At 37.3% G+C, this 17,753-nt stretch overlaps 1 protein-coding gene across 1 annotated transcript in view; it reads right to left on the bottom strand.

Moving 5' to 3' along the window:
- Positions 1–571: 571 nt before the first annotated feature.
- Positions 572–17,753, bottom strand: part of GLIPR1L1 (GLIPR1 like 1) — a 42,287-nt gene continuing 25,105 nt past the window's right edge. Inside the window, exons 4-6 of the mRNA XM_061415545.1 lie at positions 16,094–16,179; positions 810–836; positions 572–722 (exon numbers count right to left, since the gene is read on the bottom strand). Coding sequence (XP_061271529.1) covers positions 634–722; positions 810–836; positions 16,094–16,179 — 202 coding nt within the window. The 3' untranslated portion in view covers positions 572–633. The remainder of the gene's footprint in view (positions 723–809; positions 837–16,093; positions 16,180–17,753) is intronic.

Here is a 17,753-nt window from a genome sequence, read left to right as displayed (position 1 = left end):
AGTTCTTTGGTTTGTAGACATGTTGTTAATTACACTACAGATAATTTTGTACAGGACTTTAGAAGGTATACATGCATCCTGTTATGTATACAAGGTATATTTAAAAATAAAATCTCCTAAAAGAGATTAAAATTTCCTAACTCTACCTTTTTAAGTTTAACCGTTCTCATCAATTTCCCCAACTATTTACTATGACCATAATATAACATTACAGGCTATTTGAAACTTTCCTTAATAGCATTTTGTTTCTGAATAATGTTGAGGGAACTCTTAAAGAGAACTACTGGCATTTAAGGAAAATACCTAATATCTGAAATGTTTAATTCTTTAAGTGTACTCTAACTAAAATGACAATCTAGAATATTAGATAACAAGACTCTTGATACATGCAAAATAATTTTTTTTTTATTTTTTATTTTTTTCAAAATAATTTTTAAATCACTTAAGTTTTGCTTTTTTTTTATTGCTACCCTTCTATATTATAGTACATCTTTTGAATTAAAAACACATCAAATTTAGATAACAGGTAAAGCATTTAGAAGCCTTAGTAATTAAACAGATAAGAGTTACATTTAACCATAATCTATTTCTTTATTGTCATGTTGGAGAATTTCTCTTGTACATCAAAGACAATTAAAATATTGTCAGAAGAACAGAAATTAGGTACAATGGATTACATGCTATCAGCTGACGTGTCCCTGATGGGTTCCAATTTGGATATCCTGTCAATAAAAACAACATTTAAGAGCTCAATTTAGTTTCAAGGAAAGAAAGTAATTGAATAAATACTGAAAGATTTTGATACGTACTTTGAGATTTATCACGTTCTTTATTACCTAAAATAGAAAAAAAAAAAAGTATACATTAAACTCATTCATTTGCTTTTCTGGCTTTCTGAATAAGATAGTCAACTCAGAAAATTTAGCTTGGTTTTTTAATTTAAGAAAACTGAAGCTTCCTCTGAAAATCCCATAGTACTTAAAAATCTGTATGATGCTCCCTGCCAAAGATGTCATGTCAACAAATATTTCAAGAACATCTCACATATTGAAGGCAAAAGGCCTGAAACAGACAAAACTATATACAGTACTGAACTTTATTTTTGACACTGCCATATCCATTTAAAGTCCCTGAAAAATACCATATTTCCTTCATATTGAAGATTTGGATATGAGGATTCTGCAGTTTCTTATGAGTTTATTTCATTTATTTTTATTCATTTATTCACGTTTCTGTGTCTATTATGTATTAACCATGATTCTAGGCTTTGGAAATAATGGTTATTAGGAAAAAGTAAAGGTCTTTTCCTTATAGAAGCATCAGGGGAGAAACTCTATCATCAACTTTAAAATGGAATAAATGAATATAGGAGATTAAAATATACCATCAGAGAAAGTGATTAGTATGATAAAAAGGGTCAAGAGATAGAAAATAATGAGGAACTTAGTTATGGTCATAGCTAAAATTTATTGAGAGCCTACTTTATTTTGGGAAGATCCCCTGGAGGAGGGCATGGCAATCTACTCCAGTGTTCTTGCCTGGAGAATCCCATGGACAGAGCAGCCTGACTGGCCACAGTCCAAAGGGTCACAAAGAGTTGGACACGACTGAAGGAATTTAGCATGCACGTGCTTTATTTTGGTTCCAAATCACTCTGTATGGTTTATCATATTTAATCCTCTTAGTCACCTCCTGGGTTAAGCCATCTGATTCCAAGGCCTATTCATTTAACCATTATGCTGTATATCTGCCCCTCAAAAAGGAAGTAAAAAAGATAGAAGTTGACTCTCTATAGAAATGATGAATAAAAATCAAGTCATAGGACTTAATAAGTGGAACACAACAGATATAGTAGTGTTAAAAATAGAATGTCATTAAAACTTGGATAAAACAAAAGTTTGCAAATCCCCTCAAAACCTGAGTATCATAAAACATTTATTTTTATTTATTTTTTTGTGTCTTCCCCTTTATTTATTTATTTATTTTATTTCTAATTTTATTTTTAAACTTTACATAATTGTATTAGTTTTGCCAAATATCAAAATGAATCCACCACCGGTATACATGTGTTCCCCATCCTGAACCCTCCTCCCTCCTCCCTCCCCATACCATCCCTCTGGGTCGTCCAGCGCTCTAGGCCCAAGCATCCAGTATCGTGCATCGAACCTGGACTGTCATCTCGTTTCATACATGATATTTTACATGTTTCAATGCCATTCTCCTAAATCATCCCACCCTCTCCCTCTCCCATAGAGTCCAAAAGACTGTTCTATACATCAGTGTCTCTTTTGCTGTCTCGTACACAGGGTTATTGTTACCATCTTTCTAAATTCCATATATATGCATTAGTATACTGTATTGGTGTTTTTCCTTCTGGCTTACTTCACTCTGTATAATAGGCTCCAGTTTCATCCACCTCATTAGAACTGATTCAAATGTATTCTTTTTAATGGCTGAGTAATACTCCATTGTGTATATGTACCACAGCTTTCTTATCCATTCATCTGCTGATGGACATCTAGGTTGCTTCCATGTCCTGGCTATTATAAACAGTGCTGCGATGAACACTGGGGTACACGTGTCTCTTTCTCTTCTGGTTTCCTCAGTGTGTATGCCCAGCAGTGGGATTGCTGGGTCATAGGGCAGTTCTATTTCCAGTTTTTTAAGGAATCTCCACACTGTTCTCCATAGTGGCTGTACTAGTTTGCATTCCCACCAACAGTGTAAGAGGGTTCCCTTTTCTCCACATTCTCTCCAGCATTTATTGCTTGTAGACTTTTGGATCGCAGCCATTCTGACTGGTGTGAAATGGTACCTCATAGTGGTTTTGATTTGCATTTCTCTGATAATGAGTGATGTTGAGCATCTTTTCATATGTTTGTTAGCCATCTGTATGTCTTCTGTGGAGAAATGTCTATTTAGTTCTTTGGCCCATTTTTTGATTGGGTCATTTATTTTTCTGGAATTGAGCTGTAGGAGTTGCTTGTATAGTTTTGAGATTAGTTGTTTGTCAGTTGCTTCATTTGCTATTATTTTCTCCCATTCTGAAGGCTGTCTTTTCACCTTGCTAATAGTTTCCTTTGATGTGCAGAAGCTTTTCAGGTTAATTAGGTCCCATTTGTTTATTTTTGCTTTTATTTCCAATATTCTGGGAGGTGGGTCATAGAGGATCCTGCTGGGATATATGTCAGAGAGTGTTTTGCCTATGTTCTCCTCTAGGAGTTGTATAGTTTCTGGTCTTACATTGAGATCTTTAATCCATTTTGAGTTTATTTTTGTGTATGGTGTTAGAAAGTGTTCTAGTTTCATTCTTTTACAAGTGGTTGACCAGACTTCCCAGCACCACTTGTTAAAGAGATTGTCTTTAATCCATTGTATATTCTTGCCTCCTTTGTCAAAGATAAGGTGTCCATATGTGCGTGGATTTATCTCTGGGCTTTCTATTTTGTTCCATTGATCTATATTTCTGTCTTTGTGCCAGTACCATACTGTCTTGATAACTGTGGCTTTGTAGTAGAGCCTGAAGTCAGGTAGGTTGATTCCTTCAGTTCCATTCTTCTTTCTCAAGATCGCTTTGGCTATTCGAGGTCTTTTGTATTTCCATACACATTGTGAAATTATTTGTTCTAGCTCTGTGAAGAATACTGTTGGTAGCTTGATAGGGATTGCATTGAATCTATAAATTGCTTTGGGTAGTATACTCATTTTCACTATATTGATTCTTCCAATCCATGAACATGGTATATTTCTCCATCTATTAGTGTCCTCTTTCATAAAACATTTAAAGAAGTTAGTAAACACCTGTAAACACACACACACCACAACAAAATAGTTTTACAGAAATTTCTCCCAAACATTCAAAAAATAAATAATGAGAATCTTACACAAACTGCAACCAAAATATTAACAGAAGTATCGTTCCCAACTTTTAACTTCTTTTATGAGGTTACTACAAACTTGAAGTCCAAATCATATGAGGATATATGGAGATGGGAAATTATAGGCCAGTCATAAGTCTGAAATTAAATCCAAAAACTATAAGTAAAATGTTAACAAGAATTTAGCCTTCTATAAGGGAAACTTGGGAGCTCCCTGAAAGCTCAGTTGGTAAAGAATCTGCTTGCAATGCAGGAGACCCTGGTTCTATTCTTGGGTTGGGAAGATCCACTGGAGAAGGGATAGGTTACCCACTCCAGTGTTCTTGGGCTTCCCTTGTGGCTCAGCTGGTAATCTGCCTGCAATGAGGGAGACCTGGGTTCGATCCTGGGGTTGGGATGATCCCCTGGAGAAGGGAAAGGCTACCCACTCCAGTATTCTGGCCTAGAGAATTCCATGGACTGTATAGTCCATGGGGTCACAAAGAATCGGACACAACTGAGCAACTTTCACTTTCAAGGGAAACATCATGACTAAGTTGGATTTATCGTTGGAATGAAAGCATAGTTTATAATTGGATTCCTGACCTATCACTTAACTCCCAGAATCTCTATGAAACATAAATTTCACTAGTTAAGTTGTATTTATTAACAGATACACAGCTTTTTGTCTGTCAATCACAGTTCAAAAAAGGTTTAAAAATAACAAAAAGAGAATAAACAAAATGGAAACAGGTTACAAAATATGATAAAAGATCAGATCAGATCAGTCGCTCAGTCATGTCTGACTCTTTGTGACCCCATGAATCGCAGCACGCCAGGCCTCCCTGTCCATCACCAACTCCCGGAGTTCACTGAGACTCACGTCCATCGAGTCAGTGATGCCATCCAGCCATCTCATCCTCTATCGTCCCCTTTAAATTAAAAAAAAAAAAAACATATACCTACCTCTTTACAATAACTTGAAAATATTAGTAAAATGGGTCAATTAAAACATAACATTATCCAAAGAGGAATTTGAAGCACATGTAATTTTTCTTTAAGTTACATAATATTATGTCCAAAACAGTTTCCAAAAAGAAAATAAATCATTTATGTAGTTTATAACATTAAGATATTAAAGGAAAAACATTTGGGATCATTTCAAGAGATGCAGAGAAAAAATATCTGGTAAAATTTAGCATTTATTCAAGATAAAAGCTCACAGTAAAATGAGAAAAATAAAAACTTTTATGATCTGAAATGAGGACTAATTAAAACAATCTCAAATAAATATGCCCCCCGGAGAAGAAAATGGCAACTCACTACAATAGTCTTGCCTGAAGAGTTCCATGGACAGAGGAGCCTTTTGGGCTATAGTCCATGGGGTCGCAAGGAACTGGACAAGACTGAGCAACTGACAAATAGCTCTGAAAAGAAGAGAAGCGAAAAGCAAAGGAGAAAAGGAAAGATATAAACTTCTGAATTCAGAGTTCCAAAGAATAGCAAGAAGAGACAAGAAAGCCTTCTTCAGCGATCAATGCAAAGAAATAGAGGAAAACAAGAGAATGGGAAAGATTAGGGATCTCTTCAAGAAAATCAGAGATACCAAAGGAACATTTCATGCAAAGATAAGCTCGATAAAGGACAGAAATGGTATGGACCTAACAGAAGCAGAAGATTTTAAGAAGAGATGGCAAGAATACACAGAAGAACTGTACAAAAAAGATCTTCACGACCCAGATAATCACGATGGTGTGATGACTGACCTAGAGCCAGACATCTTGGAATGTGAAGTCAAGTGGGCCTTAGAAAGCATCACTACGAACAAAGCTAGTGGAGGTGATATGGACAATCACAATTCTTATGAGTTTGTTTATTTCATTTATGTTTATTTCATTTATTTTTATTCATTTATTCATGCTTGTGTGTTTATTATGTATTAAGCATGATTCTAGGCTTTGGATATAATGGTTATTAGGAAAAAGTAAAGTTCTTTTCCCTATAGAAGCATCAGGGGAGAAACTCTATCATCAACTTTAAAATGGAATAAATGAATATAGGAGATTAAAATATACCATCAGAGAAAGTGATTAGTATGATAAAAAGGGTCAAGAGATAGAAAATAATGAGGAACTTAGTTATGGTCACAGCTAAAATTTATTGAGAGCCTACTTTATTTTGGGAAGATCCTCTGGAGGAGGGCATGGCAACCTGGAATTCCAGTTGAGCTATTCCAAATCCTGAAAGATGATGCTGTGAAAGTGCTGCACTCAATATATGCCAGCAAATTTGGAAAACTCAGCAGTGGCCACAGGACTGGAAAAGGTCAGTTTTCATTCCAATCCCAAAGAAAGGCAATGCCAAAGAATGCTCAAACTACCACACAATTGCACTCATCTCACACGCTAGTAAAGTAATGCTCAAAATTCTCCAAGCCAGGCTTCAGCAATATGTGAACCGTGAACTTCCTAATGTTCAAGCTGGTTTTAGAACAGGCAGAGGAACCAGAGATCAAATTGCCAACATCCGCTGGATCATGGAAAAAGCAAGAGAGTTCCAGAAAAACATCTATTTTTGCTTTATTGACTATGCCAAAGCCTTTGACTGTGTGGATCACAATCAACTGTGGAGAATTCTGAAAGAGATGGGAATACCAGAACACCTGATCTGCCTCTTGATAAATCTGTATGCAGGTCAGGAAGCAACAGTTCGAACTGGGCATGGAACAACAGACTGGTTCCAAATAGGAAAAGGAATACGTCAAGGCTGTATATTGTCACCCTGTTTATTTAACTTATATGCAGAGTACATCTTGAGAAATGCTGGACTGGAAGAAACACAAGCTGCAATCAAGATTGCCGGGAGAAATATCAATAACTTCAGATATGCAGATGACACCACCCTTATGGCAGAAAGTGAAGAGGAACTCAAAAGCCTCTTGATGAAAGTGAAAGTGGAGAGTGAAAAAGTTGGCTTAAAGCTCAACATTCAGAAAACGAAGATCATGGCATGTGGTCCTACCACTTCATGGGAAATAGATGGGGAAATGGTGGAAACAGTGTCAGACTTTATTTTTCAGGGCTCCAAAATCACTACAGATGGTGACTGCAGCCATGAAATTAAAAGACCCTTACTCCTTGGAAGGAAAGTTATGACTAACCTAGATAGCATATTCAAAAGCAGAGACATTACATTGCCAACAAAGGTTCGTCTAGTCAAGGCTATGGTTTTTCCTGTGGTCATGTATGGATGTGAGAGTTGGACTGTGAAGAAGGCTGAGCGCTGAAGAATTAATGCTTTTGAACTGTGGTGTTGGAGAAGACTCTTGGACTGCAAGGAGATCCAACCAGTCCATTCTGAAGGAGATCAGCCCTGGGATTTCTTTGGAAGGAAAGATACTAAAGCTGAAACTCCAGTACTTTGGCCACCTCATGCAAAGAGTTGACTCATTGGAAAAGACTCTGATGCTGGGAGGGATTGAGGGCAGGAGGAGAAGGGGATGACAGAGGATGAGATGGCTGGATGGCATTACTGACTCGATGGATGTGAGTCTCAGTGAACTCCGGGAGTTGGTGATGGACAGGGAGGCCTGGCGTCTGCGATTCATGGGGTTGCAAAGAGTCGGACATGACTAAGCGACTGATCTGATCTGACTGATCTGAGCGACTGACCCTTTCACCTTTTCATCAAAGCAAATATTCATAATTTAAACATTGTTTTTAAAGCGTGCTATAAGAGAATGGTGCTACTGTTACAGCTTATGTGCGACAATGCACTGGAGAATTAACTGTTAATATTGTTACAGCATATAACTTATGTAAAGATTAGAAGAACAAAGCTTGCATTTTTTACAGATAACATGATTGTCATTATGGAAAATCCTAGAGAACCAACTTATTTGAAATAATAATGAGATTCAGTAAGATTCCTGGATAGTACACTAATATTAAAAAATAATTTATATTTCTATGAATCAGCAAAAAATCAATTAGGAAATATAACTTAAAAATCAATCACCATGGTGTGAGAGCCAGACATCCTGGAATGTGAAGTCAAGTGGGCTTTAATAGCATCAGTACAAACACAGCTACTGGAGATGATAGAATTGCAGTTGAGCTATTTCAAATCCTAAAAGATGATGCTGTGAAAGTGCTGCACTCAATATGTCAGTAAATTTGGAAAACTCAGCAGTGGCCACAGGACTGGAAAGGGTCAGTTTTCATTCCCTAAGAAAAGCAATGCCAAATGAATGGTCAAACTACCACACAACTGTACTCATCTCACACGCTAGTAAAATAATGCTCAAAATTCTCCAATCCAGGCTTCAACAGAACGTGAACTATGAATTTCCAGATGTTCAAGCTGGATTTAGAAAAGGCAGAGGAACCAGAGATCAAATTGCCAACATCTGCTGGATCACTGAAAAAGCAAGAGAGTTCCAGAAAAACATTTATTTCTGCTTTATTGACTATGCCAAAGCCTTTGACTGTGTGGATCAAAACAAACTGTGGAAAATTCTTCAAGAGCTGGGAATACTAGACCACCTGACCTGCCTCTTGAGAAATCTGTATGCAGGTCAGGAAGCAACAGTTAGAACTGGACATGGAACAACAGACTGGTTCCAAATTGGAAAAGAAGTACGTCAAGACTATATATTGTCATCCTGCTTATTTAACATATATGCAGAGTACATCATGAGAAACGCTAGGCTGGAGGAAGCACAAGCTGGAATCAAGATTGCCAGGAGAAATATCAATAACCTCAGATATGCAGATGACACCACCCTTACAGCAGAAAGCAAAGAAGAACTAAAGAGCCTCTTGATGAAAGTGAAAGAGGAAGAGTGCAAAGTTGGCTTAAAGCTCAACATTCAGAAAACAAAGATCATGGTATTCAGTCCCATCACTTCATGGCAAATAGATGGGGAAATAGTGGAAACAGTGGCAGACTTTATTTTGGAGGGCTCCAACATCATTGCAAATGTTGACAGTAGCAATGAAATTAAAAGATGCTTACTCCTTGGAAGGAAAGTTATGACCAACCTAGACAGCACATTAAAAAGCAGAGACATCACTTTTCCAACAAAGGTCCATCTAGTCAAGGCTATGGTTTTTGCATTAGTCATGTATGGATGTGAGAGTTGGACTATAAAGAAAGCTGAGCACCGAAGAATTGATGCTTTTGAACTGTGGTGTTGGAGAAGACTCTTGAGAGTCCCATGGACTGCAAGGAGATCCAACCAATCCATCCTAAAGGAGATCAGTCCTGGGTGCTCATTGGAAGGACTGATGTTGAAGCTGAAACTCCAGTACTTTGGCCACCTCATGCGAAGAGCTGACTCATTTGAAAAGACCCTGATGCTGGGAAGGACTGTAGATGAGGGGAGAGGGGACAGCAGAGGATGAGATGGTTGGATGGCATCACTCACTCAATGGACATGAATTTGAGTAAGCTCCGGGAATTGGTGATGGACAGGGAGGCCTGGTGCGCTGCAGTCCATGGGGTCCCAAAGAGTTGGACATGATGGAGCGACTGAACTGAACTAAACTTAAAAATTCCATTTATAATATAAACACATATAGAACACCAAGCAATCTAAATTGAGATGTAAGACCTTACTGAGAAAATTTCAAAGTGTAAAAGATATAAATGAAAGTGAAAGTTGCTCAGTCATGTCTGACTTTTTGTGACCCCATGGACTGTAGACCATCAGACTTCTCTGTCCAAAAATTCTCCAGGCAAGAATACTGGAGTGGGTTGCCATTCTCTTCTTCAGGCCATCTTCCTGACCCAGGGATTAAACCCAGGTCTCCTGCATTGCAGGCAGAATTTTTTATGTCTGAGCCACTAGGGAAGCCTAAAAAAGATATATAAAAAGACCCAAGTAAACAGTCTTTATTAATTGAAAAGTTCAACACTGTAAAGTTACTCCTTTCAATTTATCTATAAACTCAAAGTAACTCCATTCAGAATTTCAAGGTCGTCTGTAGAATTGATAAGCTTATCCTAACATTAATTTCCAAGAGCAAAGGGCCAGGAATAGGCAAATGATTTTTGAACAATTTGGAAATGGAATGAATTGGGGGAATAGCTCCTACCAAGTCTCAAAGCTTATTTATTGTAGCCTTGGTAGCTTTTAAGGTGCTATCTTGGAGACCCACAGAATACAGCTGTCTAAATCTCCAGGATGAAATCATTTGTGATGGACAAAATCTCTCATCAAGCATAAAATATAAATAAAATTATCTTTTACTATTCTTATTTTATTATTATTAGGAAAACTATGTGTAAGAGCATGAGACCTTTGCAAAAGGAAAAAAGACCGAAAGGTTCAGATTTCAGAACAGAAGATCCATAAAGAGGAGGGTTGATGTTACGAAGGATGCTCTTTTCTTAGGGCCATTTGTTGATTCTGGGCCCAGGCCTAGGGCTGAAAATTGGCTTTGTCCAGGAAGAAGTCACTTCTTGGTAAACAGAGAAACCAGCAGAGCATTTATTATCCTTAAAGAACTAGAGAGATAAAATTGGAGAATTGAGTCTTTCAAGATCCAGGTGGGAGGTAGAGGTGGAGGAAATAAGCCCAAGACACGCCCATTTTGTAACTTTGAAACTGTGAGAGGTAAGGGGCTAAAAACCTAGGCTAAATGCCTTTGGAAATCATAGTAGATATTTCAGTAATTTCTGTGTGTTAAAGCAATGGAAAAACAGTGGGGGAAAAAAAAAAGCAGTAAGAATTGGAATTCGAAAACCACTAGGTAAAGGCAACAGAGAGCACAGCCATCTCCCACTGCAAAGCCTTGGAAGTCTCTATTCTTGGAACAGAGCAAACAGAGGCAGACCACACCTTAGGTAAATTCTAAACCAGCTTTGACCAAGTTGTGTTTGGATTAAGAGGAACCACCCTAACTCTGTCTGTTCAGTAGAGGAAAAGATAGAACTCTCCTTTTTTTGTTTCATACCATATTATTAGGTATTTAACTTATTAGGCACATCAAGTGTTTCCACAATCTACTGCTGTGGAACAAACTTCCAAAACTTAATGGCTTAAAATGGTTAACAACTTACTATTATTTCTCACAATTACCTGGGTTAGCAGATTCTACTAGGGAATTTCTCTCCTATATTTAGTGTCATCAGGGTTCAAGGATGTGGCTACATTTAGCTATTGCTCACATTTGCGGCTGAAACAGAAGGATGCCCTCTCCTCATCCAAGGCCTGACCTGTTCAGTGGGAAAGCACGGATTTTTAGATATGATGGATAGCTTTCAAAAAAGCAAAAGCCAAAGCTGCCAGTTTTCTTAAAGGTGTGGCCCAGAAGTGGCACAACATCAAGTCCTTATTCAAGGAGAGGAGAAATAGTCTGGGCTTCTTGATGGGAGGAGTGGTGTGCATGGACAGCAGGGAGGAATCACTTACGGTCATATTTAGGGACATCAAGAAACAGAGCATGTTACCAAAACGAAGAGAAAAAACAATCCTGAAACTAGAAATAGACTCACAGGTGATCTGGATGCTGGGGTTTTTAAATAGGGAATTTGAGTGTGTAATAATGGAGCTGACTGTGCCAAAAGGGGACTAACCAAAGATACGGTAGAAGACAAAGGCAAGAGCCAGATCACACTTGGGTTTGTTGGCCTCAATGCATAGAATCTGATTTTCCTTTAGTTGCAAAAAGAAGCAATTGAAGAATTTTAAGAAAAGTGATTTTATCTGATATTTTCTTTTGTTTTCTGTCCCTCGCCCCCCGCCCCGGCCCAGGGGGCAGTGAAACACCTTGGAATAGAGTAGGAAGAGAAGTGGGGAGGCTGCACTAGTTCAGGCAAGAAATGGCAGTAATCTGGATCCTGGTAAGGAAGAGAAAGTGAAAGAAAAAGACGGTATCACTTTATCTTTGTATGTTGTAGACTAGAAAACTTAGCAGTTTACAAATATGAACCACTTTGAATGAAATCTCATTTTAGAGAGACCATGCTTTCAATGTAGTCCTATTTTTTTTCCTTTTAAATTGGAGTATAGTTGCTTTCCTAGCATCAGTCTTTTCCAATGGGTCAGCTCTTTGCATGAGGTGGCCAAAGTATTAGAGGTTCAGCTTCAGTTCTTCCAGTGAATATTTAGGGTTGATTTCCTTTAGAATTGAATGGTTTGCTCCTGCAGTCCAAGAGACTCTCAAGAATCTTCTCCATTGTTGTGCAGAAGCTTTTAATTTTAATTAAGTCCCATTTGTTTATTTTTCCTTTTATTTCCAATATTCTGGGAGGTGGGTCATAGAGGATCCTGCTGTGATTTATGTCAGAGAGTGTTTTGCCTATGTTCTCCTCTAAGAGTTTTATAGTTTCTGGTCTTACGTTTAGATCTTTAATCCATTTTGAGTTTATTTTTGTGTATAGTGTTAGAAAGTGTTCTAGTTTCATTCTTTTACAAGTGGCTGACCAGTTTTCCCAGCACCACTTGTTAAAGAGATTGTCTTTTCTCCATTGTATATTCTTGCCTCCTTTGTCAAAGATAAGGTGTCCATAGTTGCATGGATTTATCTCTGGGCTTTCTATTTTGTTCAATTGATCTATATTTCTGTCTTTGTGCCAGTACCATACTGTCTTGATGACTGTGGCTTTGTAGTAGAGCCTGAAGTCAGGTAGGTTTATTCCTCCAGTTCCATTCTTCTTTCTCAAGATTGCTTTGGCTATTTGAGGTCTTTTGTATTTCCATACAAACTGTGAAATTATTTGTTCTAGCTCTGTGAAAAATGCCATTGGTAAAATTAAAAGCTTCTGCACAAGAAAGGAAACTATAAGCAAGGTGAAAAGGCAGCCTTAAGAATGGGAGAAAATAATAGCAAATGAAGCAACTGACAGAGGACTAATCTCAAAAACACATAAGCAACTCCTGCAGCCCAATTCCAGAAAAATAAATGACCCAATCAAAAAATGGGCCAAAGAACGAAACAGACATTTCTCCAAAGAAGACATACAGATGGCTAACAAACACATGAAAAGATGCTCAACATCACTCATTATCAGAGAAATGCAAATCAAAACCACAATGAGGTACCATTTCACACCAGTCAGAATGGCTGCGATCCAAAAGTCTACAAGCAATAAATGCTGGAGAGAATGTGGAGAACAGGGAACCCTCTTACACTTTTGGTGGGAATGCAAATTAGTACAGCCACTATGGAGAACAGTGTGGAGATTCCTTAAAAAACTGGAAATAGAACTGCCTTATGACCCAGCAATCCCACTGCTGGGCATACACTTGAGGAAACCAAAAGGGAAAGAGACACGTGTACCCCAGTGTTCATCGCAGCACTGTTTATAATAGCCAGGACATGGAAGCAACCTAGATGTCCATCAGCAGATGAATGGATAAGAAAGCTGTGGTACATATACACAATGGAGTATTACTCAGCCATTAAAAAGAATGCATTTGAATCAGTTCTAATGAGGTGGATGAACCTGGAGCCTATTATACAGAGTGAAGTAAGCCAGAAAGAAAAACACCAATACAGTATACTAATGCATATATATTGAATTTAGAAAGATGGTAACAATAACCCTGTATACGAGACAGCAAGAGACATTGTTGTATAGAACAGTTTTTTGGACTCTGTGGGAGAGGGAGAGGGTGGGATGATTTGGGAGAATGGCATTGAAACATGTAAAATATCATATATGAAACGAGTCGCCAGTCCAGGTTCGATGCATGATACTGGATGCTTGGGGCTGGTGCATTGAGACGACCCAGAGGGATGGGATGGGGAGGGAGGAGGGAGGAGGGTTCAGCATAGGGAACACATGTATACCTGTGGTGGATTCATTTTGATATATGGCAAAACCAATACAATATTGTAAAGTTAAAAAATAAAATAAAATTTAAAAAAATAATAAAAAAAATAAAAAGAATACATTTGAATCAGTTCTAATGAGGTGGATAAAACTGGAGCCTATTATACAGAGTGAAGTAAGCCAGAAAGAAAAACACCAATACAGTATATTAATGCATATATATGGAATTTAGAAAGATGGTAATGATAACCCTGTATGCGAGACAGCAAAAGAGACACAGACGTATAGAACAATCTTTTGGACTCTGTGGGAGAGGGAGAGGGTGGGACGATTTGGGGGAATGACACTGAAACATGTACAATATCATATAAGAAACAAATCGCCAGTCGTGGTTCCATACAGGATGCTTGGGGCTGGTACACTGGGATGACACAGAGGGATGGTACGGGGAGGGAGGTGGGAGTGGGGTTCAGGATGGGGAACACGTGTATACCCATAGCAGATTCATGTTGATGTATGGCAGAACCAATACAATATTGTCAAATATATATATATATATATATATATATACACACACACACACATAAAATAAATAAATAAAAGATTGGAAAATGTAAAAAAACAAAAAAAAAGTCCATTCTGCCTTGAAAAAAAAAAGAAAAAAATTTTAAAAATTAAAAAAAAAAAAAAAGAATCTTCTCCAGCACCACAATTCAAAAGCATCAATTCTTCAGTGCTCAGCTTTCTTTATTGTGTAACTCTTACATCTGTACATGACTACTGGAAAAAACCATAGCTTTGACTAGATGGAGCTTCGTCGGCAAAGTGATGTCTCTGCTTTTAATATGCTGTCTAGGTTTGTCATTGCTTTCCTTCCAAGGAGCAAGCATCTTTAATTTCATGGCTGCAGTCACTGTCCATAGTGATTCTGCAGGTAAAGAATCCACCTGCCAATGCAGGGGAAGGAGGCAGCAGAGGATGATGGTTACATAGTATCACCAACTCAGTGGACATGAATCCGAGCAAACTCTGGGAGATAGGAGAGGACAGAGGAGCCCTGCATGCCACAGTCCATGGGTTCGCGAAGAGCTGAACACGACGTAGGGGCAAACAAGAGCATAGTTGCTTTACGACGTTGTCTTAGTTTCTGCCATACAGCAAGGTGAGTCAGCTGTATGTTTACATATATCTTCTTCTTTTTGGATTTCCTTCCCATTCAGGTCGTCAAAGAGCATTGAGTAGATTCCCTGTGCTGTACAGTAGTTTCTCATGCATTAGCTATTTTGCACACGGTGTCAAGAGTGTATATGTCAGTCCCAATCTCCCAATTCCTCCCACCACTGCCCCTTTCCCCCTTGGTATCCATACACTTGTTCTCTACATCTGTGTCTCTATTTCTGCTTTGCAAATAAGATCATCTATGAAAATAAAAATAAACAAATGGTACCTAATTAAACAAAAGGCTTTTGCACAGCAAAGGAAACTATACACAAGACGAGAAGACAACCCTCAGAATGAAAGAAAATATTTGCAAATGAAGCAACTGATAAGGTATTAATCTCTGAAATATACAAACAGCTCAATATCACAAACCCCAAACAATTTTTTTACTTGCAGTATGACATGAATATGGAATCATACATAGCTCATAATTGGAAAGATTGATGAGCTATTACAAAGTGAATACACCTAGATAACCACAGCATAGGTCCAGAAAGTCCTCTGGTATACTTTGCTAGTGACTAACTCCTCTTTCCTCTCCAAAGGTAACCACTATCCTGACTCTAAGCGTAGATTAGTTTTGTACAGTTTTGAACTTTATAGAAATGGAATAATTTAATATGCATTTTTGTGTCTTCTTTTGTGGCACCACATCTTTTACAGTTTTTAAATTATCTCTTCTCTTCACCCCCTTCACTCGGTCCTCAAACAGGAATTTATGCTTATCCTTAAAAAGTAACTTTGTACTGGGAACTCGTCTGCTCTGAGAATCAAAAATTTATACTTAAAATAAGTCTTTGTCTTGAGAACCAAAAGACTGATGAAGGAAGGAAAACATGTCAGCTGTAAATCACAATTAGTTTGGACATTGATTCAGGTATTACTTCTGAGTGAGTCACTATTTAATAATAACTAGTAAAAGGAGGTAAAAGGGAAGCAAACACAACTAAGAACAATATGCCAGTCGATAGCATTTTGGGTGTAGCAGCGTACGATCTGTTATACCTTACTCCTTCTAGTCTTTTAGACTGAGAGAAAATAATCAGTGACAAAGGGAGGGATCATCTGGAATGAAATATGATCATTTATGACAAATGCTTTGTATCATCAAACAGCAGCAATCAAATTTTATCTTCTAACATTGAGCCTCCAAATTTAAAATTATAATGAATTTCTGGGAACTTTGTTTTCCAAAGAAAATGCCCTGATTATTTTGTTTCCTGTTTTCTTACGGCAGAGATTGTTTTCACAAGTATCTCCTTGACACATAGAGCAGGGTGTTCCATTCGTGTAAGGGGACATATTTGGATAGTTTCCTCTGTAAAAAAAGAGACACAGTGATTAGCTAAGTAGTTATTAATGTCTCTAATTTTGTTTATGCTTTATGCAAGTTGTTTTGGTGCCTAACCATGAATGTTGACAAGGAAAATAAGAACAATGTAGGTCCCAATTTTGTACTTTTTTCTTTACAAAAGAAACTATAAACTATTAAAGTAACTATTAAAATTACTCTTTGGAGGGTGTCCCCAATCTTTCTAGCAGTTATATTCTTGAATATTCTCTAGGACACAAATAAATGTGAATGCAATATAATTATGTATGTGACAGCCACAGAGATTTTGCTATAAACACTAATTATCTTTTGATTTTTTAATGGAATAAGGAAGTTTGAATTGCTCATGAAAACATATGTTTTATAGTTTAATTTAAAAGCACAGTATTATAGTATTTTGAAATACACCAGAAAGATTTGGCAGTTATGTTGCTGAATTTTCAGTAATATAAGCTGAAACATGCTAACAAGGCTCTCTTTTTTCTTTTCCCACTTCCATGTTTGTGGAAGACTTTAGAAAGTGTTACTTATCCAGAGTACACAAAGAAAAACATAAGAACATGAATTGTATTCTTTTAAAGAATATGCCGCAATTTATTTATTCATTCAACTGTTGATGGACATCAGGTTGTCCCAGTTTTGGGAAATTACTAATAAAGTTACTATGAATATTTTGATCATTCAGACATGTCTTTATATGGACATACATTTTCTTGGATTTATACCTAGGAATGGAATGAATAGATCACACAGTAGGTGCATATTAAACTTTTAAAGAAACTGGGACAAAGTTTTTTATAAAACAGTTGTAGCACTTTATATTTACACCAGAAAGTGTGTGAGAATAACAAATGTTTAGCCATTCTGATTATTGTGTAGTGGTATTCACTGTGGTTTTAATTTTGTATTTCCCTAATGATTATTGATTTTTTAGCAATTTTTTTATGTGCTTATTTGCCATCTGTGGATCTTATTAATCTTTTGTCCATTTTCCTATTGAGCTTTTGGTTTTTCTAGCTTTTAAATCTTTTTAAAAAAATTAATTTATTATTTTAATTGGAGGCTAATTACTTTACAATATTATAGTGGTTTTTGCCATACATTGACTTGAATCAGCCATGGGTATACATGTGTTCCCCATCCTGAGCCCTCCTCCCACCTCCCTCCCCATCCCATCCCTCAGAGTCATCCCACTGCACCAGCCCTGAGCACCCTGTCTCATGCATCGGATCTGGACTGGTGGTTTATTTCACATATGATAATATACATGTTTCAATGCTATTCTCTCAAATCATTCCACCCTTGCCTTCTCCCACAGAGTCCAAAAGTCTGTCTTTATATCTGTGTCTCTTTTGCTGTCTTGTATATAGGGTCATCGTTACCATCTTTCTAAATTCCATATATATGCATTAGTATACTGTATTGGTGTTTTTCTTTCTGGCTTACTTCACTCTGTATAATAGGCTCCAGTTTCACCCACCTCATCAGAACTGATTCAAATACATTCTTTTTAATGGCTGAGTAATATTCCATTATGTATATGTACCAAAGCTTTCTTA

The sequence above is a fragment of the Bos javanicus genome, chromosome 5, assembly GCF_032452875.1.
Source record: "Bos javanicus breed banteng chromosome 5, ARS-OSU_banteng_1.0, whole genome shotgun sequence".
NCBI lineage: Eukaryota > Metazoa > Chordata > Mammalia > Artiodactyla > Bovidae > Bos > Bos javanicus.
The sequence above is the reverse complement of the archived record's forward strand: the minus strand, read 5'-3'. Positions and strand labels throughout refer to the sequence as shown.